A 20,099-nucleotide genomic window follows, 5' to 3' on the forward strand; every position below is an offset into this window, starting at 1 on the left:
CTATTGATGGCTCGCGACCACTCGTACATACAGTAAGTCACTGTTTTCGCAAGTGACCTGGTCGATGCGAGGCTGTGAAGCCAAAAAGCCTGTTTTACTACCCTGGACAATGTTAATCGGTGCCTAGCGAACGGGCATCTCGTCGATCGACCTGCGATCGAGGAGAGATGTGCTCCGCAAGGCTGCTGGAGTGAGTGGGTGATCGCATTGCTTGAGAGTGGCCAACACCGAACACTGTACCTGATACTGTCCGCCGTGCTTTGATGCAGGTTCACCAAGTCCCTGCAAAGTGCAACGCCAGCAAGGATGTGCTCAACTCCATCTTGCGAGACATTGCCACCGCTTCGTCAGCAGGCAGAGTTTAGGCAGCCTGAACCTGGTACATACTCGTACGTGTACACGCAACGAAAAGAGTCATACATTTGTATCATCCAGGCAATGGAGCAGACAGTTGTGATGATCACGGTGTGGTCAGCTCTGCGTTGAACACTGGACGAGTCATCGACACCAGTCACGGCCGAGTGCAGACGCCACGCCCAATACCGCAAAAAGTCGTGGGAAGTCGAGCAGCAGATGACTTGGCTGTCCGGTTTGACGGGGTCGACCTGGACCGGCGGGGGATACAACGAGCATTCCAAGGGAGGGAGGATTTCGTCGGCTTTTCTTCTCTCTCTCTGGTGCTTCGGCGTCGCCTACAGGCAATGCTGGGTGCTTGTCGTACGTCGGCGGCCCCTCGAGTTGATGTGAATGGGTTGTGCGCGTTGTGATTGGCGCCCACGGGCTCAGGGAGGGCTCGCTCGACCCCGGCATGCCGATGTGATGGCTGGCTGGCTGGCTGGCTGGGCTGACAACATCCTCTGGCCTCTCCAGTGCAAGCAATGCAGATGAGCTTGGCTTGGTTTGGACGCAAGTTGGTCACGCCTCTTTTTTTTCGTTGCATCTCCCCACCTCCTCCGGCCTCCGGGGGTATCCGCCGAGGGAGCCGATCTCTGGCCCAAGCAGGTTCAAGCCCGCACCGGCCGTCGCCTCGCAACTCACCCAAAGTGATCTCGTACGAGTTCGTACGAGTTACTGAACAGGATCTTCAGTGTTGTACTAAGCGTGGAACCACGGAGGGACCCGAAGCTTGTTCAGTTTTTTTTTTTTCGCCTTCTTCCATCATCTTCTTCCACCCGTTTGCGGTGGACCCCGGGCGGTGCAAGGCAAAGAAAGGGTTCCGCGACGCAGAACAATGATCACTTCGCCTGTGACGCGCACAATGTCCGGCGTGCGTGTGGAGGGAGGTGAGGGGGAAGAAGGGGGTGACCAATCAAGCGGGTAAAGCAGCTGGTTGATGCCTGGGATCGAACGCTTACGAGAGATATTATTATGTTGTCTTGGACCATTTTCGGTATGAGTGGATGTTATGCCTTGGCAGCAACTGGATCCTCATCATCATCATCCTGATGCGTGAGTGTATGGAAATAGGATGACAATCACGTCGCTGCTGGAAGCAAGTCGAAGGAGAGGCGAGGAAGATTGACAGGAGCAACGATGTCTGTGACATAATCGAGCAGCATACCCGAGATCAGGCCCGAAAGGAAGCAAGGGAGGCTCGGTTCTTTGGCTAATACTAACCCCCCCGATCTCATCCTGTACGTACGAAGCCTCCCCCTCTCGTGAAACATGCAGCTAGAGAGGAAAAAGGAAAGAAAAAATAGCAAAGGAACGAAGATTCTGCAGGCAGGGCTTCCCCCTCGTCAGCAGCGTGGGGGAAACGAACCAATGATTCGGGCAATGAAAGAGGGGAGAGGGGGGAAACTGCGTGATTTCTCACGATGAAGCAACCCCGGGTGCATGAGTCTATCGACAGGCTGCAAGTCGGGGGAGCCTCTTTTTTTTTTTTTCTTTTTTCCTTATTTTTTCTTTTTCTTCTTTTTTTTCTTTTCTTGCGTTGCAGATTTTATCTTGTTCTTTTTTCGCTTCCTTTCCCTTTTCTATTTTACCTCCTTCTCCTCCCTGATCCCTGCTCTTAGAAGAGGGGAGGGAGTATGTACATAGGCAGTCATGCAAGTCAACTGCAGGTCTTATCACAGGCAAAAGCCACATACGACTGCATCACTAGTTGCTTTTCCTTGGACGGGGTCTCTCTCTCTCTCTCTCTCTCTCTCTCTCTCTCTCTTTTTTTTTTTTTTTTTTTTCTTTTTCTTTTTCTCTCTCTTTTGTTGGGCTCCTCTCACTTCCTCTCGGCTGCCCAGGAACGCGGCAACCTTACTGTATCCGCCTGGTGCCATGAATGCGAAAAGTGAGGGGGGGGGGGGGGGAAGGATATGTGTGTGTGTATGTGTGTGTGTGTGAAAAGAAGATGCCTCTAGCTTGTCCGTGTTGCAAAAAGAGGCTGCTATAATACTCGTGGATCCAGTATGACGCCAGCTGGTGAGGGTTGGGAGTCGCTGCTTGGTGGTTGCTCCTGAAGCTGCCTTAGGTACTGTTATAACTACGGTGTACGAATGCTTGTAGAGAAGCAAGAGAGAGAGTGAGTGGGCATGTTTTGGGTGAGTGAGCATCACATGAAACGGACGAGGCTGGTGAACACCTGCTAGGGTGTTTTTGATGGTGCCTACGGGCGGTGGACGGGCTCTTGTACACCGCGATGCCTCACTGTTGGTGTTTACGCAGTGTGCTTGAGTTCTTGAACAGGCCTATCCCGGGGGAAGCCGCAAAAACAGCAGTCGAAATGGTACCCAAAGTCACAAAAGCCGACGTCAAAGGGATGAAGGCCCAGATCGAAGCCGAGATGACATTCTGGCTGAGCTCATTGCGTCCCAACCCAGCCCCAGCCCACGCATACGCATACGCATACGCATCTATGCCCAGAGCCGTCCAACATGTCTCTCTCTCTCTCTGTGTGTGTGTATGACGCTGCAAGACCATTGATGCCTCTCGGTTGCCTCGCTCGTTGCTGGGTCCAATGGGAAAGGTTATTCTGCAAGACTAGAGACGTCGTCCTGCGTTGTGCGCACCGAGCGATATCATCTTCTGTCGTTAGCGATGGCCGGCCTTTGTCCGTGTTCAAGACGCAGCCTGCGCTCGAAGGTTGTTTTGTTCGGTGACACTGCAGTGGCCTTTATTGGCGGAGTATCAGAGCATGTCTGGCGGGATGCTTTTGGGCTGACCAATGGAGAGGACATTGACGGGCAGTGTTGTTGGTCTCGAGTAAAGCTGCGCGTGCTTCCGGGCATGTCTGAAGGATGAAGGAAGAAGAATGGCTGATGGGGAATGTGAATGGCCGTGAGGATTCTGCCCCCAATCCCCTTCGAATCCATCACAGGTAATACTCGCTCGCTCAGGCCATCTATCTTTATCACCAGACAAGCCCGTCAGACACAAGCAAAAAAAGCAGTCTCAATACATCCAACCAAGGTGGAAGGGGGGGAAAGCACCAGCAAGCGGAATAGAAGCAGCGTAGAATCTTCCGTCCAGTTCGTAGTGTCAAGAGTCGAGCTTTTTGCTGGGCCTGTCAAAGAGTCTTTTTCTGGAGGGGTTGCGCAAAAGGGCCAGATTTGGCCGGCCGGGGCTCGGCATGTGCAAGTGCAAGTGCAAGTGCAAGCGCTGACATGCGGATTGCGGCTCCGTTGGCCTACTAAGGTAGGTACTGTATTGTTCGCTTGCAACAACGCCTTTTGACTTGATCGGATAGATCAATACCACAACAACTAGAGCCTCGGATCTGCGCAGCCAAAGGAATACGCAGCCGCACGTCCTTCTTTTCTTTCTTTTTATGCTCTTACTCTCCTCCTCCTCCTCTTCTGCTCCATCATTCGCAGCATGCCCGTGTCCCGCCTGACGCCCTCATAATAACCAACTAAGCCGAGCCAAAACCTCCACTCAGACAATGACGATATCCGTCGACGAGCCTCGAATGCACGCAGTTCCCGCTCCCTCCATCGCCGTCATGGCCAGCGTCAACGGCCTCTCGACCGAGGGCAACAACCACCACCACCACAGCAACAAGAACCACGACAAGCACATTCTTCCTTCCATTCTCCATCACACCCACAAGCGCGAGTCCGGCCCGGCATACGGCTCGCTGTACGATGCGTGCGTCGCCATGAGGGCCAAGGTGGACGCCTTTCTGGCGGAGGAGCCGGCGACAGCGCTGCTGCGGAGGGCGCAGGAGCAGGCGCGCGTGTCGGTGCGTGTCGTGGAGGAGGCGCTGGAGAGATATCGGTGTGTTTCTTGTTGTTTATATGCGCAGGATGCGCTCTGGCGAGGGTTGCATGGTGGGCTGACTTGGGATATCTGAACACAGGCCGGAGGAGCTCTCTATATCATACAACGGCGGCAAAGACTGTACGTTGATGCTTGAGCCGACCTGATCCGAGCACAACTTTTTATGCCCCCCTCCCGAGGGGTTCAACGAGACAATTGCTAATTGTGGTTGAAATACAGGCCTCGTCATGCTCATCGTGCTGCTCGCATGCTTCGCCCGCCGATACTCGGCCCCGAAACCCGCCCTCGGCGCAACCGCCCCCAACGGACCATCCTCCTCCTCCTCCTCCTCCCACCTGCCGCCCTTCCCCGAGAAGCTGCGCGCCGTCTACATTGTGTCCACGGATCCGTTTGCCGAGGTGGACGACTTTGTCGAGGCGAGCAGCGCCGACTACCACCTCGACGTCAGCCGCTTCATGCTGCCGATGAAGAAGGGGCTGGAGGTGTTCAAGGCGCAGAACCCGAGCGTGCGGGCCATTTTCGTGGGGACGCGGCGGACGGATCCGCACGGCGAGAAGCTCAAGCATTTCGATCCGACAGACGAGGGGTGGCCTGACTTCATGCGGATACATCCGGTGATTGACTGGCATTACAGTGAGTTTTTGCCATCCAGGGGTCTTCTTTGGTTATGAAATGTGCTAATCGATTTGGCAATAGCGGAGATTTGGGCTGTGAGTTTTTGTCTCTATAGTGGGATGCTTTTACATTGAATTGGTCACTGACGTGATGATGCAGTTTACTCGGCATTTGGAGCTTCCTTATTGCCCTCTATATGATCAGGTATGTTGGATGCGTCACGCAGAGTGAGAATGAAGGGGAGGGGGGCTGACGAGCGTGAAAAGGGATACACGAGCCTGGGAGGCAGAAAAGATACGCTGCCGAACCCGCGGCTGAAGAAACAGGGCAGCGATGATGGGTTTCGACCCGCGTACGAGTTGGTAGAGGACGACGAGGAGCGACTTGGCCGGCGTAGATGAAGGGGCGGGCGGGGAGATGCCTGGCGATGGCTTCATGCTCCTTGGCAATGGGGGGCGCTCCTTACTTACATTTCTCGTCATTTACCATCTCTCAAGCACAGCAGGCTGGGATGGAGAATTCTTCACCATCATCAAACATTATATAATTAACAACATGGGAAGATTTGGAGGGATTAGATATCGAGGGGAGGGTTACGCATGGGTTTTTAAATCTTTTTAGGTGTATGGCGTTGCGGGATAGAGAATCAGCCATGACACATTATTCACTTTACATTTATCGCTCTGCTATAAGGTATGCTATTTACAGAGATGGCAGATATATCGTCTTGTCTTCTGATGGGGGGGCTAGTTTTGGTTATTGGAAGATGCAAGGTGGAGACATAACCATAAAGAATATATATGAAAATCAGAGTGATCTTGAGCTGCTGCTCTCTGTCTAGATGTCCCCATCGTGTGTACTTTTCCTACATGTTTACATTACCTTGGCTGTCGGAGTTGGCTATCAATGATGAGATTGGCCGACTTGAGAGAGTTCGAACCCGTCGTTTTAGGGTAGACTCAACCCTTTGCCCTTTATACCCAAACGAAGCCGAATTGACCTCACTATTATTAAAGATGTCTTCTGACTGGGGCTTTGGTAAAACAGGTAGATATGCAACAAGTGTATGTATGTATGTGCAAGCACACAAATCCGTGCAGCATGACCCCTACTAAAGGGGGGGGGGGGGGGGGGGGATGGGAGGATGTCACGCACGAAGATGAAGGGGAGGTTGGGTAGCACCAGCAAGAAGATGCCGTCTCATAGGACGAGGCTGGTTGTTACAAACGCGCGCTCGATATTTCCCACTCGTTGAGGGGAAGTCTATAATGGGGATGCTTTTTTTGCTTGTATCTTTGGTATTTTGTGTGTGCCCTGTCTTCTGTGTGATGGAGGGAGTTTTCAAACTGTATGTATGAGTGGTATGTATGTATATATGTATGTGTGTGTGTATGTGTGTGCAGTGTAGTACCTAGTTGGAGTATGACAAAGGGGGGGAGGGAGGGAAGAGAGACTTGTTGTTTCGAGCTTCGAATGGAGAACTAAAAGTGGTGGTGAGACATGGCAAGCCTTTCCATCATCGAATTGTGAAGGAGGAACTGTTGTTGGTGGGCGAGTATAAATGCACGTAAATGATCTATACACCACCAGCAACGTTTGCTCAAAGAGTGTGACCGAGTCTAGATGTGATGCGACATGACAACCTCTAATATATATACAGAGAGACAAACAAAAACAACACACAACCATTCATTCCACCCCTCACTATGAGATACTAGTTCACAAGGTCCCATCACATACAATCTGTAACCCTACACAGCGAACCGAGAGGCCTCATCATCACTCCCTCACCCACTCATCCAGCCATTTCACATGACATCCCGCATCTCGCACAGCCCCTTTACCAACCCAGCCAATCGCCCTCTTCACTCATATCACATATACTAATTCCCACACTTGTCACCGCTTGAATTACAGCCACTCAACTACTCATGCAGACGCAGACGCAGAGGCAATACTGGAATGTGGAATCAAGGGGCCATAGTCGAGTGACGAGGAAACATACAAGACCATCATCAATCGTATCAAGGCTACCCCCCAAGCTAGCAATCCTCACTTCAGCCTCAGCTACGTGTGTGAGATAATCCTATGGTATTAGAGAAATCTCCTGACCAGCCTCGCCGCCTGCCTCGGTGATAGTACTCCCAACGCCATCTTTGGACCCGGCTATCCGTCCGTCCTGAACAAGCAGTCAAGACGAAGAAAAACAAAACAAACCAGAACAGAGGCATCCTTCGAAAATGAAAGAGTCCCAAGCACATTATTCAGCCTTGGATTTGGAAAACCCCGTAAACGCTCCCGTGATCCAAGGCACTTATCCAGTCATATTGTATGGAACAATGGCCTTGTCAATGATGGGATCCCTCCGCGACATGTGTGTTGCCTCGGGACCCCAGCGTGATCTCCACTCCTCCTCTCTCTGCAGCGCCTTGTCAAAAGCCTCGCGGCATTCCGGAGGCAGCAGATCCTTAATCTCATCCGACACGGCGCTCAGCCCGTTGAACTGCGCGACAAAGTCTGCCGGATCCGACCTCTTGCTGGCCGACAGCGCTCCGCCTGCCGCTGGCGTCTCAAAGTACGTGTCCATGACGCAAAAGTTCCTGGCCATCTTGAGAGGAACCGGGGGGAACTTGGGATCGCCTCTGGTGGCCTCTTCGTCCTGTGGCGCCACTTGCTCGATGCGCGCGAGTGTTGGCTGCATCGCGGCCGGATACTGCATGATGTTTGTGTGAATGTCGTAGACGCCGGCATTGTTCAGCTTCCTGATAGCATTGATGCCCGCGTTGAAAGCACTGCAAACCAACATTAGCCTCTCTCTTTTCTTTTCTCTCTTTCTCTCTCTTCGATCCATGATGCATCAAGTGTCCTTTCACATACCTGGCCTCTCGCGCATGCTCCAGCATCCAGTTGGTGTCGTTGACGTTGACCTTGCGCTTCTTCGACTCGACCTTGCCAGTGGGCACCGGCGCTGAAGGGGCGTTGGTGTGATACACTGAGCTGGCGCCGTGCCACGCAACGTACTGGTTCTTGTTGTACGGCTCTCCCACCACATAACGATCCTCCGGGTCCGCCAGCTCTCCCTCGACCGCGCCCTCCGCGCGAGCCTGCGCCACGGCGTAGTCGTCAATGATGCGCTTGCCGCCCACGACGATCCGGGCTCCAAACTCGCGGAACACCGACCGGGCCGTGACGATTCCTATTGACCGGCCCTTGTACGAGTGGGGGATGATGTCCCGCTCAATCATGTCGCGCTTCTCCTCGTCGTCCACAATGATCTTGTACAGCTTGCGGTGCTTGGTGAAGAAGAGGTAGCTGTCCCTGAAGCCGACGCATCGCGCCGGCTCCGTCGACAGCATGTAGAGCCGATTGCCTCGGCCCAGCACCTTGAACGTCCGGCAGCGGTATTCGCGCCCGCCCTTCAGGTTGCCCATCTTATCCACCTTGGTCTCGCCTTCGGGGTCCTCGGGCAGCACGCATTCGTCGTCGACAATGTCGGCAACGGTTCCCTCGGCGTCAATCACCTGCTCCATCTTGGGCGCCGCCGGCCCTCCCTTGCGGCCACCCCGTCCCCTCCAGCCGCCGCGACCTCTTCGGCGCGGCGTGTCGGCCTCCTCCTTGGTGACGGTCACCATGTTGTCCCAGTCCGGCGGCCGGTTCTTGGGCGGGCGTCCCAGGCGCTTCCGGCGGATCACGGGCTGCGGAGGCGGCGTCGGCTCCTTGGCCGAAGCCTCTGACTCGTCGTGCTCTTCCTCCTCGTCGCCCTCACCACCGTCATCGTCGTTGTCCGCGCCTTCTCCATCGTCACCAGACTCCTCTTCCCTGGCCTCGTTCTCGTCGACGTCCTCGTCCTTTTCGTCGGCAGTGTTCGCGCCCGCGCCCGCGTCGACGTCAGGCATCGGCTCGTCTTCGATGTCGGCATAACCCTTGGGCGTGCTTCCTGTAGGCGGGGGACCGCAAGTTAGCTTCCGTTGGATGTCCATTGCCGTGATGTTTGTCTGCTTCAACAATTCAAAGAGTCGATCGTGATGTTTCGTTCCAAGTGCGATGGTGGAAGAGACTCGGAAACAACCAGGAAGGTAGGCCCATTTTGAGAGCAGCGCAGCCAGATTCCTTCCCTACCGCGCAGACACACCAAGCGGCAGGAAGAGGCCGTCTATCGAAGCCCTTGGAGGACATATAGGTAATAAAGGTAAAAATCAACGTACCAAGAGCTGCAGCAGCCTTCTTGGCCGCCGCGCGACCCGACCTGCGACTAGGCATATCGTCGCTTCCCTTTGTCAAAAGCAAAGCAATCACTTCCCCCGCCAGACAAGCTCGTTTTTTCCGCTCTTTCCCCGGATTTGTAAACTGAAAAGTGAGAGAAACAAACAGGTAGATTGACGGGTAAGAATTCGGTTTTGATCAGGATTAAAGATCGTGGTTGGGGGATTTGGAGAGCTGAAGTCGGAGAGGAAGATGCAGAGCCGCGCGAGAGTTGTCGATCCAGCTGCCGCCGCTGTTCGTTTGCCCTTCCCTTGCGATTGGTCTTTTTTTCGCGGCGCGCGTTCGTTGCTTGTTAGCGGTTGCAGTCGGCGATCCGATTGGCCAAAGGGAGTGACATAAGCACGGTGCGCTAATTAAATCACACTGTATTTACGCACTGTCTCGGACCAGACTCGCAACCGCAGTTTGAGAGCAACAACTGAGCGTGATAGAAAGTCTCATACCTTAGACTACCTACCTCTGGGTAGGTATGTTTACGAGGCCACACGCAGACAGAGTCACCTCATGCAAAGACAAAGATGATACCTCGATCAGTTTGCTATGAACACACCCAAGTCTCCCGTGTTTCAAAGCACATCCGCAGGCGTCAAGGCCCATGAACCCGAATATCCTACACCATGGAAAAGGCACCTCGTCTTCCAAGTTTCTTGAACAACATGCCCCCTGCGTAAGACATTAATGGTCCCTACACGGCAAACGAAATAATGTCCCCTTCTATAAACTCCTACAAAATCACCTCAAAGGGCCCATTCTCCTCCATACGCCGAAATAATGCCAATCTTGCCAAATCTCACCTCGAGTCTGTCGAAGCGGCAGCGTCCTGTCAGGTCCCAGCAAACCCCCTTCTCTTTCGGCCATACGAGTGTCCAGAAACGCCTCACAGCGTGTCCCATCCTCCATTGTTGATTTCCGCCTCCAGCTTCCGGCTAATGAGACTCGGGACTCCATGCTTGAGCACAGTGCTCCTGATCATGGAGTCGTATCGTTTTTGGTTCAAAAACAGCTGTCGCCCGTGCCGCAGCTGCTGGTCCGTCTCGCCGTACTTGTCAATGTATGGTGCCGGTGTAAAGGACCCGGACCTGTGGTATAGATAGACCGTAGAGCACTTGCGCACATTCAGAAACACTCCAATGATCCTCTGACACCTAAAGAGAAGGGGATAAAAATGCCAGTTAGTCACAGAATAACCTTTCACAGAAAAAGACAAAAGAGACAACTGTACCTTCGCATGTGTTGCTGGGCACCGCCAATCTTGGTGCCGTCAGCATCCATTCTCTGACAGCATGTGCTCTGGCTGCAGAGCATCTCTCCGCAGAAGAGGCAGAGGATGGGATCTGTAAGATCTTTGCCCGTGGTCGGACACTTCCTCCTCGTTGATTCTTCAATCAAGGTGTCGAATGTTCGCGGAAGGCCAATGAGCTCGAAGATGCCCGGATGGCTGACCATGGCCGAAGGGACCAGGGTGGGCGAGCCTTTAGTCCAGAGCACCTGATGCTTAACCCAGCCTGTCACCAGGCCCAGTGTCGCATTGGGCCATCCACAAGCCATCGAGTCAGCCGTCATGACGGCGCACATTTCATCAAACGACGGTAGCCGCAGAGCCTCGGTGAGGCGGTCCAGCTCATCGGCGCTGTTGTCGGCCGAGACGTGGCTGTTAAAGTCCACGCCGTACTTGACGTGGAGGAAAATGGTGCATTTTCGCAAAAATGTCGTCGCGTACTTCTTCACAAACGAGTACCATCCTTCCAAGGTGTCGACTCCCGGCTGCTGGAAGCCTCGGTTCTCTCCCATGTCCGGGAGATTGGCGTTGCTCAGCCTTGCTTGAAACTCCAAGCTGAGCTTGCTGAGAGCCAGGGCGAAGTCGGCAAAGTTGTTCATGGCTGGGTCCTGGGTCTGGCGGTTTGCCAGCGTTCCCAGCCACAAGCCCACGGGCATGTTGCGGCCCATGTGAAAGACAACCTTGACAATCTCCGCCAGGTAGCATAGCCGGACAACGTGCATGATGTCGACATTTCGAGCCGGCACTAGAGCGTAGCTGCATTCTACCAAGAAGAGAAAGGGATCCAGAGACAGCAAAGGCGGGTAGCTGTACAGCCGCCGACGCGCATCCCCAACCTCTGCTCCAAAATGCTGCGCCATGAACAGTTGACCGTGCTGCTGCTCTGCGTCCGCGATAAATTCAGTCTCAATCAGACTTCCCGGCTGCGGGCGCATGCCCCCTATCTTGATGTATGCCGAGGTGGTTTCTGCCATGATTCGCAAATGAGCAATGACTTGCTCCGGAATCTTCTCAATCAGCGTCATTCCCGGCTGAGCTTCGATTCCACGCTGCTGTATCTCCACTGCAGAGATCGTGTATCCAACCACTTGAACCAGCGTATCGCTTCCATGGAGCTCATCTCCTGCTCGAAGCTTGTTCACGGGATACCGCGTGTCAAGCCTGTTGAGAACCATCGTATCTCTCAGTCGATGGTAGGCGGCGACAAGTTCAAATAAGGGCTGACCACTGCCGGCGCTGGATGCCTGGCTTGCCCCTGCTTCCGAAGTCTCAGCAGCGGCGGAGGCCGAAGAGCTACCCGAAGGTCCTGGCGGCACTGAGGATCGCGGCTCCGGACCCTCCTTGTTCCAGATCGAATCCAGGGGGCGAGGCTTCGCTGGCGTCATTGTCTGCAGTAGGCTGCCAGGGAGGCTTGGCGTGTAGATATCGGGCAGTCTTGAATCATCCACCTCACGAGCCTTGCTACCGCCGAATGGGTAGGACGACATCTGCTTGTCGAGAAAATCTTCAAAATTTTCCTCTACCTGCAGGCTGCCTGGATAGGACTCCTCCAGCCCTTTCCACACGATGGGAATAAAGGTATTACCCAAGGCCTTGCAAAGAGGGCATACGAACTCGTTTCGAAGGATATTCTCTGGATGATGCCGCGCGATCTGATGGGAATGACGACGATTGGTAGCCTCGTAGTACTGCTCGAAGCAACGGTAGTGCATCATGTGCCCACAACTGCTCGCCACGGGCCCTGCTCGTGAAAGCGATGCCTTGAATCCCCTGCCAATGGTCTGCCTTTCGGCAAGGAATACCTCTCCCTTGGAATTCAGCTTCTCGACCATCCTTCTGTTTTCTTGGGCGATACCAAAAGGGCGAATGTCCTCTGCCGACCTGTCGAGATTGCACGGGGTTTGCGAAGCTTCCCGAACAAGGTCGGGATCCTGGAAGTCCGTTTGGCGAAGGATGAGGCTCTCGTTCAGGAGCGCAAATGTACCATACAGACGTCGATCGTCAGCTTCCTCCTGGCAAAGGATACAAGTCCCCGACGGGTATTTCCAGTTGTGCTTGCGGTCTTCGGCTTGGCCCATGGACTCTTCGTCCTCATCGAGGTCCGAGCCCCAGTCAATGGCGCCCTGATTCTCCAAGAAGCTCTTTTGCTGCTGCTGGAACTGCGCCATGACTTTGGCCTGGCGACTCATCGCCGCTTGCTTCCTCCTTTCGCGTTCCTCGTCAACTGAAGCATTTGCTGGCGACGCAGTGTTGATGCGATCTACAGGCAGACCTAGCTTTGTGAATTCCGCATTGAACGCCCCTGGCCGTTTCTGCTTAAGACGCTTGAGGATGAGGGCTATCTTGGGATGCACTGCTTTAAATTCATCGCGGGTGGATAGCATATTCAACAGCGAAACGATGGTCCTCGCGTTACTTGCGTCAGGCATGAAGTTGCTCCGAGCCACTCGCGTGACTGCGGTGTAAACAAAGGACTTGGAAGCCTTTCCCGGACCATCATTTTCGGTACTCTTATCTTCCAAGGTGGCAAGGAGAACGAGGTGAAGAACAACTTGTAGAAACGTCTCGACTCGGGTGACGGGCACAAGCGGTGTAAACTTTTGCGCGCTGAGTGCATATAGCAACGAGTAGTAGATGACCTGCGCAAAGACGCCCGTGCTGGTGAAGTCCGCGAGATGCTGGAATAGCCCAGACGGGATCGGTCGAAGCTTAGGCTCAAAGACAATTTCTTCCAGAGACTTTCCCGTCTTCTTGGCCATCTTTCTACGATAGGCCAGCTCGGACTCCTCGCGTTGATTCTTGTTGTAGTGGGCAATGTAGGGATCAATCTCTTCGATAAACTCCTGGCGGAGCTCAAAAGTACCCACGTCAGACACGCCCTCTGGTGGCTTGAATGTGGCCATCTCGTCTAGTACTTGGTGGAATTCCTCTGATTCCTGATATTTCTCAGGAAGCTTCAGAGAGATTTCATTGAAGGACATCGGCTTGAGGCACAGAACATGGATAATGTCTCTGCGCATAGCCAGTAGACGAGAGTTTGGCTCGTCCTCGGGGGCAATGAGGCATGTTCGGTCGCTCAGGAGAACAATGAGGAGGTGAATCATGTCCTCAACAACGTCGAGGTGCTGGATGTCGTCTTGAGCTTCCGACAAAACTTCGAAGATTCCTTTGACCCAGTTCTCCATGCCGAACCGGTCGATAATGGAGGCCAGGACTCGAGAGGGGTCGCAGACCACCATTGCCGTTTGCAAAAGGAAAATGTCTCGATGATGGGAGACATCTCTCTGCCCAACGCCACGGTAGGTACTGGCTTGATGGCGAAGACTGATTCCGTTTCGAACCCACATGTTGGCCTTGATCTGAGCTAGCCAGGCACAAACTCGGAGCGGGTAGTCAAAGAGGGCCATCATGTAATCCTCGGGGCTATAGTCCGCCTTGGGAATTTGCGAAGGCCCTACTGTCATGAGTCTCGGCTTGGACTTGAGCTCATGCCTAGTAAAGCTCAGGAGAGCGCGCATCTTTGACGCCGGCAGTGACCTTCCGCACTCGATCAGCCAGGACAAAGTATAGTGCAGTCCATGGTGGAAGCTGATGGCTTCCTTTTCGACGACGAATTTGACGACTTGATATAATCTGTCCCCAGCATCAAACTCCAGGTCGCTTATCGTCTTGAACTTCACTTCGTCCTTGATCTCTGCCTGTTTGAACCGCAGCCGGTCCGCACCAACAGAGTTGAAAATGGCAGCTTTGGCGGCGATTCGGATGGCACGCATGAGGTGGCGCATCTCGTCGGGTGGGCAGTTGCGAAACGCTTCGGTTAGGTTTCTTGCTTGCAAGTTGATCTGTCTAGTGACGAGGGAAGCCGTGATCCAGGAGTCGGCTTCATATTCCACGTGTTCGACCACTGCGCGAACATTGGGTCCAATGCCCTGATGAAGTTTTACCAAGTCCAGAAACTGCATGAGATATCTCGGCTCGCGCCTGATTCGCTCCTGCACATGTTGGGAACTGAGGAGGTACTTGAGGTCTTGGTAAAAGTGATACATGCGCCGGTTGGTGACAGAGCCGCTGTCAAAAGCGAGAACGGCTGACGGGGAGACATCCCACGGGTGGCCGACTTGCCTGGTTGTTAGGAACGTGTACAGGATCGCCAGTAAGTTGGTCAGGAAGTTTCCTCGCTCTATCACCTCGGCAGTGATGGATGGCGTCGTGAGCATCTGAAGAGAGAGATTGATGATGGAGTGATCTGGCTCTCTGTCGCCGATGAGATAGAGCTGGGCCAAGACGGTGTACAGACTAGCAAATCGGAGGGCCACGATTCGCTTGAACTCTGGGATCTGGACCACCGTAGATATGTAGAGGGCGCGGAGATCGTTCCTCGCCCTCTTCCACATTCGCAAATCGAAAAGTAACAGCCAGTCTAAGCGAACCCGCTGGAAAACGTCTTCTGCCGGCGGCACGTCTCCAGGTTGCGTGTACGCGGCTGGGGTTTCCAGCCAATAGAGACCCGGGTTAGGCAACACCTTCTCCGTCTTGCCGGGGGTCTTGGGTATATCGATATTCGCTTTTGTGTATATGTTGTGAGAGATGAGAGGTTCTTGCATGTCTGAGTCGGACGGTGTACCCTCACGCTGCCGAGCAGCCTGCGAGGGTTCCCCCTGCTCCTGCTCGGGAGCAACCGTTTGGGCACGAGCAGGCGGAGGGGGTGGAGGGGGCGGATATCCAGCCAAAGTCGCTTCCTCTTCTTCCAACGCATCGTTTTGCCGTTCCGTCAAGTCCAGTTCACTCAGTTCGCCCTGTGCATCAACCATGATAACATCGTCATCGCCATCATCCGAGTCGGAGTGATCCTCATCGTCTTCAAAATCCTCCTCATCAAGGTCGTGTTCATCCATGTCGGCGTCGGGATCATCATCGTCGGCATCGTCATCGTCATCGGCATCGCCTTCATCGACAATCTCAAAAGTCAAGCCCGGAGCCCCAGCCGCAACTTGCAAGGCGCGAATGAACCGGGCGTTAACGGTGTGCAATCTGGCTCTTGTCTCAAGGCGTTGATCGTCTGCCTCCTCGTCGTCAATAAGGCCCGTAGTATGAGCCGCGGCGCTCCCTTGCCTCCACGGCTTCATGAGCTCTTGGCAGATGGTTCGTCGAAGGATGTGGTTGTCATGACCGACAGAGCAGCCAGAAATATCACTCAGCCACTCAATCAAAGTGCCGCACATCTGTTCTCGAAACGTGTCTCTTGCCGATCGAATGGTGACAGTGACCCTGATTGCCTCCAATATCTTTGACATTTGCAGCAATTTGTCAATGTCGTCCATGAAGATCAAGAGGCTTCGTCCAACTGCGTCGGTTTCCCATGCATCTTTGTTGGCTTGCCGCCGAGACTTTCTGCAAGCTCTGGCAACCTGATCTCGCACTTCATCCACAGTGTGCTTCTCATCGTTCCATAGCACTAATGCAAACTCTGAGCACGCCTCACTATCCGAGCCATAATAGTCTGACTTGAGGCGGGATACTTCTTCATCCTTCAAGATCGTTTCCTTTGTTTTTTCCAGGCGCAGCTGTTCGGGGGAGCAAGATATAACGTCGCACATGTAGTCGAACGCCCTGCTAATCGTCATCTGTATGCTGTTCACTAGCTCTTCGGGAAGCTCTTCGGGAAGTCGGGGCTTGGTCGCGTGCGAGTCGGAGGCCACTTCGGAGTGGATGGTGCAATACAGCGGCTTCTTCCAAGCTTCGTCATCTCCGCAGTCGCAGCAGCCGCTGTTTCCCACCGAAAGCTGGATTCTGACCATGTGCCCTGTATGATCGGTAGCATCGAAGCATCGGCTACAGAGACAGCACGTCTCGTCTGTCCCACAGGTCCTGCACATGTAGGATGCCTCGCCTGGCTTGAAGATGTGGCCACACCGCTTCCCTCGAGCTGCCTCTGTGTATTCGGCGCCCTCTACGGCTCCTTGGGCATCGCTCAGCTTCAGGCTGTCGGACGGCCTGCCCTCGGGGAAGAGAAGCCGCATGTATTCATGGTTGCCACCGGCTAAGGACCAAAAAAGGCTGGTTAGGAGCTCTCGGGAAGCTTCCTCCGTGTACCGATGGGCGAACCGCGCAGGCAGATCTGCCAGTAGCTGACAGAGCTGCTGCTCTTGAGTAGACAAAGAGTTCTCCATTCTCACGAGCTCATGATGCAGCGACGCTGTGCAACTGGCAGACGGCGCTGGGCGATGGCGGGAGGTGGGGAGTTTGGGTTGGTAACGTCAGCGCTGGTCCGGCGTATAAAGGAAGCTGTGAAGAAGGGTAAGTTTGATGGAGACAAGAGCTGGAAATAAATGGCCCGATCCGGTAGACGAGGGCTAAAAGAGAAGCGCGCAAGCTGTCTGTGGCGTCGGGAGCGCACGTATGCAGAGGAGTGGAAGGTATGATATCAAATGTTGATAATTCTTGGTTGCAGTAGGATCAAGGTCAGAGAACCTTACGTTGAAGATAAGGTAGTCTATCGCGGTAGCCCACACTGTATTGCTATTGGGGTACCTACGAGCAGTGGCGAGCAGGGGCTGGGCGGAGGTATCTACCTACCTGAGGTAATAGGTAGGTAGCTTGCTGCAGGTCACCCGTTTTGACGGTGCCGCAGGTCAGCTGTGATAGCGGCTGCTTTTCTCAGCCCGGCCTTAATTGCCTGCCTGCGCTGCCCCTCTCTAGTTCGACGACGTCAGTTGATGCTGAGGCATCGCCGGAATGACCCCACGGAAGTCGGATGCATAGGTACGTTCATCACGGTGGTTTCGTTTACGGTATGTGAGACCAAAGAGCGCCAGGAATAATCAGCAGAGAATCATCTCGTGGAGAGCATTCAAGAGTTTGTGCACCAGCCGCAGGGGGCCGGGTCTGAGCATCGTATGACCCCAGACATATCAGCAAACAATGACATGGGCCAGTAAAGGAGGATGCGAATTGTTCTATTTTTCGTTGCTTTTGTACATTTTCCTCAGACACTCCCACGCCGCGCCCATTCTAGCCATAGTAACCGGAAGCTTGATCTGCGATGCCATCCTTACTCCTCGTCCTCGCCGCCCTCAATGTACTTGTGTCGGATGTCCTTCCATTGGCGCTGGTTCCCTGGTTAGCCCCCCGTCCGACAGCTTTGGTTGTCAGGTCGACTCGGAACTTACGCCTCGGTTGTTGCTGTCCCAGATCTTGTTCATGGTGGAGTTGAAACCGCTGTTGACCGTTTGTTAGCTGTTTGCCTTGTTCGGGTGCTCGATCGATGGTAAAGGTTGTTCGTACATCTCCCAGGCAAAGCCCGCACCAAAGACGGCCGCAAGCATGGTCCAGTTCTTGCGGAAGACGGTGCTGCAGAGTAATGTGTTAGAGTGCCGGTTCGACGTTCGCCGGTTCGTTCGCTGTCGCTGCGACTTGCCTGTAGATTGACTGTGCGAGAGACTGCGCATGTGCGCGATTAGCCGATGACGCGGTCACGGAGCAGGCCGGGCCTTGTTGATGCTTACCATGTTGGCGATGACGAGCAATTGAAAGCTTCGGGTGCAGTCAAGCGTGCGTAGAGACCGAGGTACTGCCTTTGGCGGGTTTTTTCGAGGTTAGGAATGGCCTCAGAAGAAGTTCTGCTAGGGAAATGCGCGAAGTTGCAAGCAGGAAGTAAGCAACGCTGATTGGCCAGCAGCAGTCTGCAATGCCGCCCCACACTTTTCTCCCGGCGTCTCCCGCCTCTTAATTGCCGTTATCATTGCTCGTAGCCTTGGCCATGATGGAAGGAAGTCTTGTCCATCTTATAATGCTATCTAGGTAGATGAATCTGCTGGACTACTCTGCGAGAGAAGCTAGATTCTAGATTGTAAATTTAGTTTAATTGCCGCCTCATCAGGTCACGGCGAGGCTTGTGTTTTCTGGTGCGGCCACGAGCAATACTACCTAGGTATCGGCTGCGGACCGGACTGGGCTTCTCACCGGCCGTTTTCAGAAGATGCGCCATGATGCTTCTTCTCTCTCGTATGCACTTGTTGATCTATTTTGCCCTTGAACAAATCAGGAGGTATCTAGATTCTGCGATGCAATTGCTCCTTTACAACTACTTGTGTGTGCTTATATTGAAGATTTAGAGAGCTGGATTTTCACAGATGACAACTTTGATGTCGGATAATAACTGAGATGAGTCCTGTGGCTCATGATTTTGTTATTAAACAAGGTCATCTAACCTGTTTCTAAATGATTTCATTATGCCCTACCTTACCCAGGTATTGCCATTCAAGCAAGAGACGTAATGGAAGCTGCTCCTAACTTTGAGAGTCAGCCATCCAAGCTGCTTGTGTTTCGTGCGGTGGCTTGACGGAGGCGCCTATCTTACCTTACTTCAGTTGACGCCTCGCAAGGGGCATAGAGAGTCTATTCAATGTATCTCGCCTCACCGAGAGAACACAACTAAGGTACTACGTGAGTAGGTAGTAGGTAAGCATGCTTGTCGATGGGAAGCACGAGTCATCTGGCGCCTCATTCAGACATTGAAACAAGCTCAGCCACTGGGAGATCGATGCAGAAGGAATAGTGGGGTTGCAGCAGCAGCAGACCCTTGAGGGCTCTACTGTACATATTTCTGCCCGTTTGCCGGCTGCTGTCGTCAAGTCACATCCTCGGTTCCATCCGAGCCTCCAGCAATCAACACACCACAGGCACTGTGCTACCAATTGCCTGGCCAATCTGCGAGCTGTGCCCGAGAGCACCAAAACTGTTGCACCGGAAGCCTTGCTGCCGTAAGAAACCATCTTGTGCATCACCACCATCGTCGTCAAACGGGCTGTGATTGGGCGCTGCTGAGTCACCGGCAATCTACCTATCGACCTCCCTGCAGCCGCGACAATGGCGCCCTCCACGACGAGATCCGGCATTGCGACAGACGAGGCCAGCGGAGAGCGCCACATCCCTGAGTCGATCCGAGCCGACGGCAGCAAGCGCAAGGCCATCAAGATCCGTCCCGGCTACCAGCCCCCCGAGGATGTCGAAGTCTACAAGAACCGAACCGCCGAAGCCTTTCGAGAGCGCGGGAAGCGGATAGGAATACCTGGCGCTGCGGCCCAGGACGAGAAGCCGGATCAGGGCTCTGCCGCCAGCAATAAGAACGCAAAGCGACGAGAGGCTCGGAAGAAGGCCAAGGCCTCGGGTGGTGACGGCGAAGGCGAGGCCAAGGCTGATGCTGCTGCGGCGACCATGGCGAAGGACGAACAGCCCAAGGCGGAAGAGGTCGACCCTGAGGTTGAGCGCGAGAAGAAGGCCAGGAGCCTCAAGAAGAAGCTCAAGCAAGCCAAGGAACTCAAGATGAAGAAGGATGGCGGCGAGGGCCTACTACCCGAACAGATTGCAAAGGTCATCAAGATCAATGAGCTTATCCGCGAATTGGACGCCCTTGGATTCGATGCCGACGGCGAACCGAAAAGCGACGCGAAAGAAGCCGCGGCAGAGAGTGGTGAGACCACGAAATGAAGGGCAATATGGCACAAGGACCACCTGGACAAAGGACTCTGCTGTTCCTCATAGCCGAGACGACCCGTGCCGTCGATGATGGCACGTTATGCCACACCAATCACAGCTTTGCGCGGCCCTTGCGGAAGGTATCATGGTATCCTCACCAAAGTCAGAGTCCCGCTCGCTTGTTTGAAGGCACATGGTTGGAGATGTCTGGCAACGAGGGGCTCAAGGACTTCATCAGGCTCGAGAGTCTTGA

At 54.0% G+C, this 20,099-nt stretch overlaps 5 protein-coding genes across 5 annotated transcripts; 2 read left to right on the plus strand and 3 right to left on the minus strand.

Moving 5' to 3' along the window:
• Window positions 1-4,090: 4,090 nt before the first annotated feature.
• Window positions 4,091-5,228, plus strand: TRIREDRAFT_63354 (uncharacterized protein; the record flags this gene model as incomplete). The annotated part of the gene is made up of 6 exons (XM_006966199.1): window positions 4,091-4,209; window positions 4,292-4,332; window positions 4,432-4,845; window positions 4,909-4,922; window positions 4,987-5,031; window positions 5,094-5,228. 6 exons carry the CDS (start codon window positions 4,091-4,093, stop codon window positions 5,226-5,228), a joined length of 768 nt encoding a protein of 255 aa, XP_006966261.1.
• A 1,913-nt stretch (window positions 5,229-7,141) lies between these two features.
• TRIREDRAFT_63772 (uncharacterized protein) lies at window positions 7,142-8,807 on the minus strand (the record flags this gene model as incomplete). Its single annotated transcript, XM_006966314.1, has 2 exons — window positions 7,142-7,619; window positions 7,705-8,807. The coding sequence occupies 2 exons, from the start codon at window positions 8,805-8,807 to the stop codon at window positions 7,142-7,144; spliced, it is 1,581 nt and encodes a 526-aa protein (XP_006966376.1).
• A 1,160-nt stretch (window positions 8,808-9,967) lies between these two features.
• Window positions 9,968-16,539, minus strand: TRIREDRAFT_63702 (uncharacterized protein; the record flags this gene model as incomplete). The annotated part of the gene is made up of 2 exons (XM_006966315.1): window positions 9,968-10,235; window positions 10,313-16,539. The coding sequence occupies 2 exons, from the start codon at window positions 16,537-16,539 to the stop codon at window positions 9,968-9,970; spliced, it is 6,495 nt and encodes a 2,164-aa protein (XP_006966377.1).
• An 881-nt stretch (window positions 16,540-17,420) lies between these two features.
• On the minus strand, window positions 17,421-17,718 carry TRIREDRAFT_43236 (uncharacterized protein; the record flags this gene model as incomplete). The annotated part of the gene is made up of 3 exons (XM_006966173.2): window positions 17,421-17,477; window positions 17,539-17,587; window positions 17,654-17,718. Coding segments are annotated over 3 exons (171 nt in total), but the record flags the coding sequence as incomplete, so codon positions are not given.
• A 1,354-nt stretch (window positions 17,719-19,072) lies between these two features.
• TRIREDRAFT_122384 (uncharacterized protein) lies at window positions 19,073-19,858 on the plus strand (the record flags this gene model as incomplete). The annotated part of the gene is made up of 1 exon (XM_006966200.1): window positions 19,073-19,858. The coding sequence occupies exon 1, from the start codon at window positions 19,238-19,240 to the stop codon at window positions 19,856-19,858; it is 621 nt and encodes a 206-aa protein (XP_006966262.1). The 5' UTR covers window positions 19,073-19,237.
• Window positions 19,859-20,099: the final 241 nt, after the last annotated feature.

Source organism: Trichoderma reesei, assembly GCF_000167675.1.
Source record: "Trichoderma reesei QM6a unplaced genomic scaffold TRIREscaffold_12, whole genome shotgun sequence".
Taxonomy (NCBI): domain Eukaryota; kingdom Fungi; phylum Ascomycota; class Sordariomycetes; order Hypocreales; family Hypocreaceae; genus Trichoderma; species Trichoderma reesei.